The sequence below is a fragment of the Eublepharis macularius genome, chromosome 13 (genome assembly GCF_028583425.1).
Source record: "Eublepharis macularius isolate TG4126 chromosome 13, MPM_Emac_v1.0, whole genome shotgun sequence".
NCBI lineage: Eukaryota > Metazoa > Chordata > Lepidosauria > Squamata > Eublepharidae > Eublepharis > Eublepharis macularius.
In genome coordinates this window covers 3422494-3435025 of record NC_072802.1, presented here as the reverse complement: position 1 = coordinate 3435025, position 12532 = coordinate 3422494, and the positions used below count along the sequence as shown (strand labels likewise).

General features: G+C 44.5%; 1 protein-coding gene across 1 annotated transcript in view; it reads right to left on the bottom strand.

The window, feature by feature from the left end:
- Positions 1 to 10755: 10755 nt before the first annotated feature.
- The window catches only part of ARR3 (arrestin 3), a 39512-nt gene continuing 37735 nt past the window's right edge, over positions 10756 to 12532 (bottom strand). Inside the window, exon 14 of the mRNA XM_054996431.1 lies at positions 10756 to 11984. Within this exon, the coding sequence (XP_054852406.1) occupies positions 11882 to 11984 (103 nt within the window). The 3' untranslated portion in view covers positions 10756 to 11881. The remainder of the gene's footprint in view (positions 11985 to 12532) is intronic.

The window sequence follows — 12532 nt, the reverse complement described above, 5'->3', positions numbered from 1 at the left end:
AGAACTTTGTGGTATGATATTCAACTGATCCTCACTCTATTTTCTAATGCAAAATCTTTCACCATATAGAGGGTCTTACAGACAGATTAATGGAGGTGAGATCCATCAATAGCTGCTAGCCATGGTCACTGAATGGAGCCTCCATATCCAGAGGCAGCAAACCTCTGAATACCAGTGCTGGGAAGCAACAGTGGGGAGAGACTCGCCCCCCCTTTTTGGCCCTCCAGGGCAACTGGTTGACTGAAACAGTATGCTGGACTAGGTGGGCCTCCGATGCAATTCAGTGGGATGTTCTTATGCCTTTCTCACTGTGCATCCATAGACAGTTGTAGCCAGTGATGTTTTCAGCTGTATGCCAGAAGTTCAGGTTTTGCAAAGCTGGTTATTTCCTGTTTTTATGAGTAGCTCTGAAAGTTTTTCCAGGTCTCTTTCCACCCTTGTTCAGAGATGGCTTCTATAAATAAATGACTAACCCATACAGTCAAGGGTGAGATTGATTAGAACTTTTGTCAGGGTCTTTTAAGTTGCAGCCCTATAGAATCAGCGATTCACCTGAGACCATGTACAGACAATGAAAACATTATTTTTAAACTTGCTTTAAAATGTAGCAGATATTGGACTGCATTGTTTTGAGGATGCAAAGAGTTAGAAGTCTCCAGTGGATGGATGTGGTTGGCCACACACACTTTGAGAAGGGTCTGTCTGGCATGTGTGTGCTGATGAGGGGGAGGCTTTGAGGGTAGTCTGTGAAAATGTTTTAATCAAAATGAAGCTGTGCGAACTTGCTAAAGTTTGAGAGCTGCTGCCCTAACCAGCAGTCAAAGGGGTGTGATTTGGACTGGAAAAATAAAGGCATTAATGCCCACCTTAAGAGCCAGTTTGGTGTAGTGGTTAAGAGCAGCTGGACTCTAATCTGGAGAACCGGGTTTGATTCCCGATTCCTCCGCTTGAAGCAGGCTGTAATCTGGACATCATTTGTAATTCTAGGACAACCCCAGGACACACCTTGAGAGTGGCAACCTGAGGGTTTTGCCTAGGAATGCCAAAGTGCCTGTCCATTTCTGGCAACACCTGAATATTCTGGATTTGGGTCACCTTGTTCTTGCCTCATCCTGTTTGATATTTAGAAACCATGTATGAATCACTGATGTTTCTATGCAAGAAACAATACAGATTAGTTTGTTGTATGTTTGTAGACTGAAATATATTTTTTTAAAAAGAAGGCACACTCACAACTTTATCGCAAGTTATTGTTTCAACTCATGAAGTAGATTTCTGGCTCACACACTGCACAGCTTAGAGGGAACATAGATGGGAGCCCACCTCTTTGTTAGTAGGAAGTTTGTCCAGCACCATCCATAGCATCTGAACGCACTGTAATCGGTCCTTGAGAGGTCCTCCTGATTCGTGGTCTGGGGCTAGGCAAGGGAGAGGCTGAGGTGGTTTTATTTCCTCAATGAGTGTAATGAGATTATGTCCATGTATCTGTCCAATATAGTTCCTTCTTCACTGCCTTTCAGCCTGTCTTGGAGATGGCTGGAAATTTGCTTTGTGCGCTAGATGAGCAGCAGGGCAGGCCTGAGCGCATAGAGGGAGAGGACAAAACAGGGAAGCCCAATAACTATATGGGCACTTTTGGAGAATATCTGGGAACCGCAAAAAAGCGGTAGTATGAAAGCATGGAATAGTTCTGTCTGTCATCATTTTGATTTTCTTACAAAAAACACTTTGGAGAAGCTGCTTGGGGCAGTGGGAAAGGGTTTCAGGGTTTCTAGCCAGCTCTCTACTCTTCTGCTCCCCAGCTTTTGTCTGATCTTTTGCAAACCTGCTCTGCTGCAAAGCTTTGGGGAAGATCACCATAAAACATGGATGGCTGCTCTATGGATAGAAAAGTTTGGATTTCCCTGTCTACTTTCTCTGATCCTGTCCCTGTGGTGGCCACTTCCTTTCCTAACCCCCTGGGGGCCTTTTGTTTTAAATTGGTCGTTGTGTTTCTTTTTTTAAAGGTAAGTCTCTAGCCTCTTCTACTGCAGAGATGGAAGGGTCTTGATACTTGCTTTGAAAAAAATGAAAGCTGAGAATTCAGGGAACCTGTTACACTTACACTTATTACATTATATTGATATAAGGATGTTTAAGTGCTGATTTTTAAAAAAAGACTGAAAATGCCCCAGTGCCCCTGAGGCCGGTTGCTGTTGGGAGATTGGGCCAGGGAAACGGGGGGGGGGAACGGGGGGGATCTGTCATGTGGTCTTAGGCTGAGGTCTTGCACTGTCAGATATTTTTAAAACTTAGATAAGAAGATAAAACACAGGGAAATGACTAACCAAAAAAAGTTGATATTATAGTTTGTATAAGTAACCAAGGAGAGGGAAGGAGAGCTATTACATAATTTGGTTATGACAAATTCTGAATGTATTTTATATTAGTTTAATTTAATTTTAAATGCAGGGCTTGTATAAGTCTCAATTTAATCTCAAATGTAGTGTTTGTATAAGTTTATTTTTATGCATTTTCTATTATTATATCTTTTTCTTTTAAATAAAATTTCTCCCCCCAAAAAAGATATTTTTAAAAATTCAAATGCCGGAGATTGACCCTGGACCGCCTACATTCTCTGCCACTGAGCCATGACCCCATTATGCTCCCCAGGCACTCGATGGGGCACATGGTTGCCCATATAGAGAGCAAAATGTATTGTGTGAACCAGTTCCAAGAGTCTTTTAGTTTGCCATTGATTTTAATGGATTATGGGCAACAGAAAAGTCTGTTCTACCTATAAAAGCAAAACAAATCCGGACGTCATGATGGTCTTCCTCACCCCATCACCATGTGAACTGGCTGCTGGTATCATAGGCCTCTAGAAATCTGGGTGACAGCATCACTCCCTGAGATTCTTCCTCTGTGTCCTCCAAGTCAGCGAAAGAAAAGGAGAGGGACAGAGGAGGAAAAGCTTTAGGCACTGTGAGGCTTCAGGCACACCTGCAGCGCAAACTCTGAGCAGTTGGGCTGCCCCCCCCCTTCCTCTTGGATTCTTCCAGTAAGGCAAAACCTGCATCAAATGTAAGTGCACAGAACGGAAGGTGCAGGCTCCAGGGCACTATGGAAGGAACTAGGCATGCAGGTCCCACCATTCAGAGGTCCCCAGCAGAATCCCTTCCACCCATTTCCTATGATGTCTATAAAATTCTGGCACTGCACCAGCTTGGTGAGTCACTGACTTTTCTGCCTTGCTTGAGTGTCAGTCGTGTGAAGGGAAACAAAAAGCTAAATTAAAGCAACCACATACCTGCAAGTCCCTGGGCGAGAGAAAGCAGAACTACCGGATAGAGCTTCAAGCCCCTGGAACCTTTGAAAGAATAAAGTTGAGATGATGAGCACATTTCCAACAAGCCAGGCTCCCGGCTGACAGAGGCTGCTGTGGCTCTGAAGAGAAGGGATGCCAAGACTCATTCCTCTGCCAGCTCTGCACAGAACAGGTGCTGCGTTGCTTCCCGAACAATTCCAAGAGGATGTTACAAGACCTTCTGGGGAGTCCGTGTCATGGTGGGGCTATTATTATTTGTATATTGCTCCAGAGGTTGACATCTGTTCCTGACTTCTCTCACAAGAGGATAAAAGGGATGGTTCAAGATGGAAAAGAAAGCAAAAATCTCCGCTTCAGAATAGGAAGAAAAACCTTTTAGCACTTCTTGTTGGTTCCCTTTTTATTACGGTGCACAGTCAACTGCCTCTCTCCAGACAATCACATTTGTGTATGACATGAGAAGAAGAGAGGATTGCTCAGTTACTTTCTCCCCCTCTGATTTCACAAAAGAGCCCCCTGCTGGATAGTACTCAAGGTTCACTTGCATCTCTCTGGAACACCTCTCTGCCTGAGATTAAGCTCTGGAGCCATATGTGGCTCTTTGACATGCCAACTGCACCGTCCCCTAAAGTGGCACACACCCTATGTTTCAGGAAAGTGGGCAAGGCCGTTTCCTGGTACGGACCATGGTTGCTGGGGACTTACAGGGTTGTGGGTGGCCTTACCAGAGATGTCCTCATGTCACCAGTGGTGTGTTGACATCACCCCTGTATGCCTGGAAGTGACATCAGTGCATTGCTGGGGGGGGCACTGATATTTGGGCAAAACTCTATGGTTAAACCGTAGAGCTTTGTCCAAATACCAGAGCACTCCTGTCATCCCCAAGTGACATGCTGACTTCACTTCTTGGGGGTCCAGGAGGGATGTCAGCATACTGGAATGTTGTTGACCTCCCCCCCCCCTTTTCCTACCATTTTCCCTCTACCAGCCAGCTGACTAATAGCAGGAAGCCAGCAGGGGGATGGCAGGCATGGTGAAGACATGTTTGGCAGTTGGTTACTACCATCACCTGCCACCAGAGGAACAGAAAAGCTGCAAGCTCCCTGAGGTACATCCCTCCTGCTGGGGACAGAAGGGAATTGGGAAGGACCCCTGCTCTGCCTGTGGAATCCAGACGTGGGAGCACATGTATTCTCACTGGTCTGTTTTGGTTGGCCATTTTTAGTTGTCGTGCCACAGTCATGCAAAGCCCTTTCCCAAGAAAGTGGCTTTGTTTGTCCTTTACAGGAATTCAGTAAAAATCTGAAAATGACTTTATTTGAAACAGGATGTTAATTGATGTCTTTAATGTCCCAGTAGTTAATCTGTTTTAGCTACTGCTGTTGTCCTATTTTGCTGTTTATTTGTGGCAGTGCCTTTTTTCTTTTAGGTGGGCAGCCGTGTTGGTCTGCAATAGAACAGCAGGATTTGCATCCAGTGGCACAACCAGAGGCCAACAAGATTTTCAGGGCAGGAGCTTTTGAAAGTCAGAGCTTCAGATACCTATCTGGACATAGCATGCTTGTAGGGATCTTTCCAGCTTTTGTCATGGTCCCGTCCCGAGCAATGTTACATTAACTGACTTCAGAAGTGGTCAGGGCTTCTTCCAGTTAGACACGGCCAACCAGACGCCAATCTTTTATTTTCAGGTTGAAAAGGACACCGTCTCCCCCACTCCTAGAACAGGATTTCTTTCTTAGCCTGATTTGGCAGGGACCAATTTTGGGGGCCCTGTACAAACTTGGGATATGGGCCCCTCCTTCCACATTGACACCACAGTCCCTAACCCCATACAGTACAATAATAGAATCATAGAATAATAAGGTTGGAAGGGAACTCTAGGGTCATCTAGTTCAATTTTATGAGACATGAAAAAAGTTGGTCTTAATTCTGAAATTACTGTTACGTATTCTACATTTCTGAAAACTGCCTGCCTTTGCTTTAATAATTGTAGGCTCGAGAGGCCTTCAATTTTGCTAACTATTTTGTAGTCCTTATCCTTGGTCAATATCTCATTTTTTTAAAAAAATTCTTATGGACCAATATGGCTGAAAAGATTAGGTCAGTTCACTTTAAAGCCTTATTTTGCTGTCCTTTTCATTGCAAAATCACGAATTATCCCACCCCCCCAAGTTAATTTCTCTTGCAAGTTTACACTCAGCAGGCAAGATCTTTACTACGCTGAAAATTAGTTGCAGTTGTTTCTTATAAATCCCACTTTATAAAGTATCTTGTACATCCCATTTAATAATGTGAGGATAGTTCATATTCTTTTCCAAAAGTACACTTGAAGATTTTTTCCAAATGCAACATTTCACAAAGAAAATTCTCAGCAAGATCTGTGGGATACTTATGAAGTAGACACGTAGAAGCTTCTTCCAGTTCCACATACTTTAGTGTCACAGATTTTACAACTGAATGGAATGTAAAACAAATGTTCTTCATTTCTTTGGTTCAACAGATATTGTAGATTTTATCTCATGAAAATGTTTGTTCCACCCCTCTCTTCTTTGGCAGTTGTGCAAGAATTAGCAGTTTGTGCTAATTAGCAGTTTGTGCCCCCCCCACACACACCCCAAATTGGTATTATTCAGATCTGGGTATCCAGAATACCATAAATATTCAGCATTCCAGATTATTTGGGTCCAAATATTCCAATATGATATCTGGATCCAGTTTTATTTGGTTCTAGATCCAGAGGAGTTAGCTGTGTTAGTCTGTAGTAGCAAAATAGAATTATGTTACAGTAAAGGTGCTACTGGACTCTTTTTGGTTTTATTTGGGAATCCCAAATATATTTAACCATTATTCCCTATGAAGTAAACTATCTGGGGGCCTGAGGAGCATTCTTTGAAGCAAATTCTACCAAAGCTGCAGGGAACCTAGTCCTGATTGTCTACTAATGGACCCCCCCCAAGTTTCAAGATTTTAGGGGCTCCTGAACAAGCCCCCCACCCACCCCCCACACACAATTTTCATTGTTCCCTATGAGGGGAAATTTCCAAGCTGGCTTTCAGGCAAACATATACAGAGGCAAGGCAGCACTGCCCAAAGGCCCAGTCCCAATGCAAACTGAACCACAAAAACCCAGCAGAACCAATGTAAAACCAGAGAATCCCAGCAGAACAGCCCAAGAGAACAAACATCAAACCAGCAGAACCAATGTGAAACAAGGGACACGGCTGCAAGCCCAACAGAACCAGCGTCACTCACAGAACCAGCACATCATTCAGTTGCAGAGCAGCTGAATCACCACCAACGCTGTACGAGCTCTCGGGCCTGCAATGGCAACCAAACACAGTTGTTCTTGTTTATTCTAAGATGGAGCCCTCTCCCAAGGACAGCTTCAGAAAGTGAGAGAGGTAATTTTCTTCTCTCTGCAGTACATATGCAGCCTACTCTGTCACTCACTGGCTCAGAGAAGCCTCAGGACAGAGCTGCAGAAGCTGCCCTTCGTTGCTGGCCCTTCTGTTCCCTCCCATCCTTGCAAAGAAAAAAGGTTAGTTAACACAGTAAAGGTAAAGGTAGTCCCCCTGTGCAAGCACCGAGTCATTACTGACCCATGGCGGGACGTCGCATCACAACGTTTTCTTGGCAGACTTTTTACGGGGTGGTTTGCCATTACTACATGGGTCAGTAATGACTCGGTGCTTGCACAGGGGGACTACCTTTACCTTTCCTAACATCTCTCTTGCTGTTCCAGTGGCAAGAGAATAACATTTTTGGTGCTGATTTTAATAATTTTCTGCACAGAATTGTGCCAAGGTCCAAAGAATAAGCAGGCCGGGCTGGTGTTTTTGGGTGGTGGTGGGGAGATACCAAGTTGGGGTGCCATTTTATATAGTGTGCCATGCCGACTGGATGAAGTGTCCTGCTAGTTTTCTACCTGGGTTAACTCTGGAACGGTGTTGTTCCCGTCCTCCCCAACATAGACTGACAGAGGATGCAGGCGCGAGGTGTGTGTTCACTTCATTCACCCTGAAAACCCAGAGCTGGGCAATTGAAAAGTGGCAAGTTGGCTTTGGGCCCAAAGGCAGCAAAAAGTGCAAGTACCACTCCCTCCATTTTCCAAGGAAAAAAACACTGATTTTATTTTTACCTCACCCTGCCTCCAACGAGCAGGCTGCCCCCCCCACTGTTTTATCTCCACCCCACAACACAAGCAGGTTGGGACATTCATGGAGATTTAGAGGTGGAGGAGACTGGGGAAGGGAGGGCAGGTCCAGATCTAGGGTTGCCGGCACCCGGGGCAACCCTAGTCTGGCCTCGTGTGTGCGCGCAGAGCACGCGCGCGCGTGCGCATTCATGGTGCGGCGTGATGACATCATTTTGGTGACATCATCACGCAGGGCACCGGAGGCAGCGTGCGGGGCTGGGAAGCCACCCGCGCCATTCGCTTCTCTGCAGGCGAATAGCACGGGCGGCTTTGCAGCCCCCCGCGCTGCCCTTCGCCTGCCCTGTGAGACGGGGAGGCCGGCTTTCCACGTGCCCCCTGTCCTGCAGGGCAGGCAAAAGGCAGCACGGGGGGGCTGCAAGGCTGCCTGCACCATGCGCCTGCCCCGCAGGACAGGGGGTGGCCGGCTGCCCCCTCTCCTGCGGGGCAAGTGAATGGCATGGGCGGCTGCGCTGCCGTTTGTCTGCCCTGCAGGACAGGGGGCACGTGGAAAGCCGGCTGCCCCCTGTCCCGCGGGGCAGGTGAAAGGCAGCGCGGGGGGCTGCAAGGCTGTCCATGCTGCCACCTGCGTGCTCCGGCAGCTGGCAGCTGCTCCCGGTGCCCCCTCCCCGGCAGCGCCGGGGGCAGACTGTCCCACCCTGCCCCCACTCAATCCGGCCCTGAGGGAGGGCTATCATTGAAAAACACAAAAACATTGAACACAACTAAAAAATGTTAATGTTTCAGTACAGGCTGCCGCAGCATTAACCCCTACAAGTTTGAGTGAATGGGAACCATAAGGAGAGTACACAACGTTCATTTCGGGTCATAATGCATGCCCAAACACTTTTTAATTTCCCTGACATGTTAGAGCCCTTATCACACCCTTGACATCTACAGTTATCCAAAGGAGTGTTATGATGCTTCAAGTTGCTTATTAGCATTTCAGCTATCAGTTCTCCTTTTTAGAGTTCAAAGGAGATCAACTCAAGAACCCTTTCTTTAAAGTCAAATTGTTCATGTTGCAAACGACAAATCACAGAGTTGCCACATTGCTCATGCTTAGAGGTGACAGACCTTTGACATCATTTGAAAGCCTTATGAAAACTGAATTGCACAATGTAAAAGGCCTGATATCCTTACTGAACAAATTCCTAAATCAAAAACTATGGGCAACTACAACAGTCTTGCAAAATGTGTGGTGAAAAGACTGTGACAGCACTATAAAAGACAAACAATGGAAGCAAATCTGGTCACCCAAATCATTTACTTCTAAATCTATAAACGTTAAACTTCAAACCTTCAAGATCTATACAAGATGGTTCCTAACTCCATTAAAGCTCTTTCATTGAAGAGCTTTAATAAAAATCCCAGAGGTTGGAAACTATGTGGGCAAACCGGCACATTTTTACACTGCTGGTGGACATGCCCAAAGATTCAAATATATTGAGACTTGGTTATTAGCACCATTGAAAAAATTATAGGCCACACAATATGTCTCAAACCTGAAATGATTCCACTGAACTTATGGCACAGAACTAAGGTACCCACCTGTAGGATAGATCTTGTCTCAATAATGCTAACAGCAGCAAAGATGACTATAGCTCATAACTGGAAAAGTGTCTGTATACACACCAATAGACAATGGATATCAAAGGTTTGGGATCTTTTAATTTCAGACACAATAACAGACCAAATAGCTTCTGCTGAGAACCCTACTTACCATTCGCTCTTAATGGAAATATGGCTTCCTTTCTTAAATTATATAGTTTATATAATTATTATATAATTATATAGTTTATAAATTATTATATAATTATATAGTTTATATAATTATAAATTATATAGTTATATAATTGTATGTTATTGATATATTATTGCTGTATAAAAAATTAGAAATAAAAAGTTATAAAAAAAAGAAACAAAGCGCATAACCTCTAGGATCTCTAGCCAAACTGGCCTGGGGAAAATTGCTTCCTGAATCCTGATCCCAAAGTGCTGATCAGCATGTAAGACGGGCCCCAAGAATGAAGCACTGACATGACCCTTCCTGCCCTCTAGCTCATGATCTGCCTGGGTGCACAGAAGAAAGCAGAACCACAAGTGACAAAAGGCACAGATTGGACACTTGTCTGCTTCCTTCAAGTTTTGATGGGAAATGTAGGCGTCCTGGTCTTGCAGCTTTGCTCTCCGACTGCTGTCCAATGGACTTTTCAACTGTCACTTGTCCAACATTCCGCCAAGCTGCCTACATTTCCCATCAAAACTTGAGGGAAGCTGGCAAGTGTCCAATCTGTGCCTTTTGTCACTTGTGGTTCTGCTCAGAAGAGTCAGCATTGCTGTCAGGTGGCCATCTAGCCTCTGCTTAAAAACCTCCAAAGAAGGAGAGCCCACCACCTCCCGAGGAAGCCTGTTCCACTGAGGGACCGCTCTAACTGTCAGGAAGTTCTTCCTAATGTTTAGCCAAAAGCTCTTTCGATTTAATTTCAAGACGATGGTTCTGGTTTGACGTTCTGGGGCAGTGGAAAACAACTCTGTGCCATCCTCTATATGACAGCTCTTCAGGTACTTGAAGATGGTTTTCATATCATCTCTCAGTTGCCTCCTCTCCAGGCTCCTTCAACCTTCATAGGACTTGGTCTCCAGACCCCACACCATCTTCGTTGCCCTCCTCTGGACACGTTCCAGCTTGTCCTTCTTAAATTGTGGTGCCCAAAATGGAACACAATACTCTAGGTGAGGACTAACCAGAGTGGAGTAGAGCAATACCATCACTTCATGTGATCGGGACACCATGCTTCTGTTGATACAGCCCAAAACCGCATTTGCCTTTTTCGCTACCAAACTGCTGACTCATGTTCAGTGTATGTTCTGCTAAGATCCTTTTCGCACATACTTTTTGAAAGATCTTCCTTATTTAAGAGCTATTTTCTCCCTCATTCTTTTGGACTCCTGCCCAAAATTGGGGTCCTGGTATACATAGGCAGATGATCCAAAATTTAATTTTCCAGGTTATTTGAGTTAGGTTTTACATGTGTAAAGGACACTTTGCACATTACAGCCCCTGCAAATGTATATATTTGGGTAACAACAGTGGCCACTGTTCCTAATTGGTGTAACACACAGGCAGTCTAATCAGAATTTTTGTAAAGACAAAATGAAAAGTGGGAAAACCATCCTCCTCAGAGGATTTGCACATATTAGACAGAAACATTTCTGACTACTGCATAATTTTATTTATGAACATGTCTGGGTTGACTTTTCTTGTAACAATTTAATGTATCATGAACTGTCCCCTTCATTGGACTCATTTGCAACCTTAATAAAATGTCTTGGTGCCTGTGGTGAAGATCCTTGGCATTTATGTTGAGCCCCCCCTCTCAGAGGCTATAACTTGGCAGAAATAAAGTGGGACAAACAACAGACGGTTAACATCTCCTCTGGTGGGTTCTTTAGAGTATCTGGTTGGCTAGAGCCAGAATCAAGGGCAGGATGGATCTCTGTTCCGATGCCAACATACAATTCTGGGATATTATATAACTCAGGTCTTGCTGAAGCAACATTTTGTTGCCTAAGGTAAGCATGCTCAGACTGGGCCTGAAGTTCAACTTGACTGGTAGATCAAAATATAAATGTATTTTAAACAAAGCTCGGCAAAATTTTGTCATGTGTAATATTAGCTTTCAGCTAGTTGAAAATAGTAACAAACGGCTCTTTCCAAAGGGCAGCCCTGTCAAGTAGGCCACTGCTATTACAGTGTGTGAGGAGCAGCTCAGGCTAAGGAGGCAGTTGGCCTAGAAAGCTGAATTCCGAGGTGAATTCTGAGCTGGGGCTGAGATACAGCCTGGATGTCTGATTTTTGAACAGACCAGGGTTGTGTGCCCAGAAGTTAGTTTCCTAGATTCAGATCTCCACTCAAATTTGTACCTCCTTCCACCAATTACTCTCTCTTTTAGAATAATGTATCTCATGGGTTTGTTGTGAGGATAAAATGAGGGAGGCAAATGCTTATATCATTCTTGGAGGAACAGCAAAGTAAAAAGTTATAATATGCTATGTTAAGTAAATAAAGAAGCCGGTTGTAGAGGCCAGGAATGAGGAGATGTTGCAGAGCATCCTTTTCTTGCTAGGTAAAAACAACCAATCACACTGCCAATCAATAACTAAAAATGGAAGGTCATAAATGCTTGAGAAAATATAAACATAGAAACTGCTCTACCACATATATAACTTTGTGTCTTCATTACTAGAAATGATGAAGCTTTGCAGCTGTTTTAAAAAATGGAGTGGAAATTCACAAGGCAATGTCCTCAGAGATCTTTGCCCACATAATTTTGAGTATAGCAGACTGTTGAAAGGTTATTGCCTAGGACGACTGCAAATTAGCCTTCTTCTTCTTTGTCCTCTTCTTCCTTCTCTTCATCATCATCTGTCTCTCCCTTGATCTTCTGGCGAGCAAATTCTTCAATAACAATGTCCTCCTCACTGGAAATAATTTTTAAAAAGGTGAGACATCAAATGGAAAAATTAGTGTCCACAGACCCCTACAAAATATTCCCAAAACACAAGGTCCGGCATGACAAGGTAGGGGCTCACATTAGTGAATACACCATACAAATAATTTCCCTGCCTATAGAAAATGGCAGGAAAATGCTTCTAACTCTTGGCATGCTAATCTTCCATGTGTAGGAGTTTTTTGCACCTAAATCCTGAAGTATGAAAATGTACACCTGAAGAACAGGTGGGGACATATGTGGGACATTCAGATGACTGAATGTCTACTTGATGACCATGCAGGTCCAAAGGTGTGCCTCATTGTAGGCAGCACAGTCCACTGGCTCATTCTGGCATATGTTGTGGGCAGGTACAGGAGTCAGGTGTCGCTCCGGTCTCCTGTTGTGGGGAGGAGGACAGGAGTCAGAGGTCCCCTCCTATCTCCCCCACCCCACTCCAGGCAGACAAACTAACCCAGCAGCCAGCAGGAGGTCGGGGCCAGACATTGCTACTTGACAATTAACTTGGCAATGCGGTCT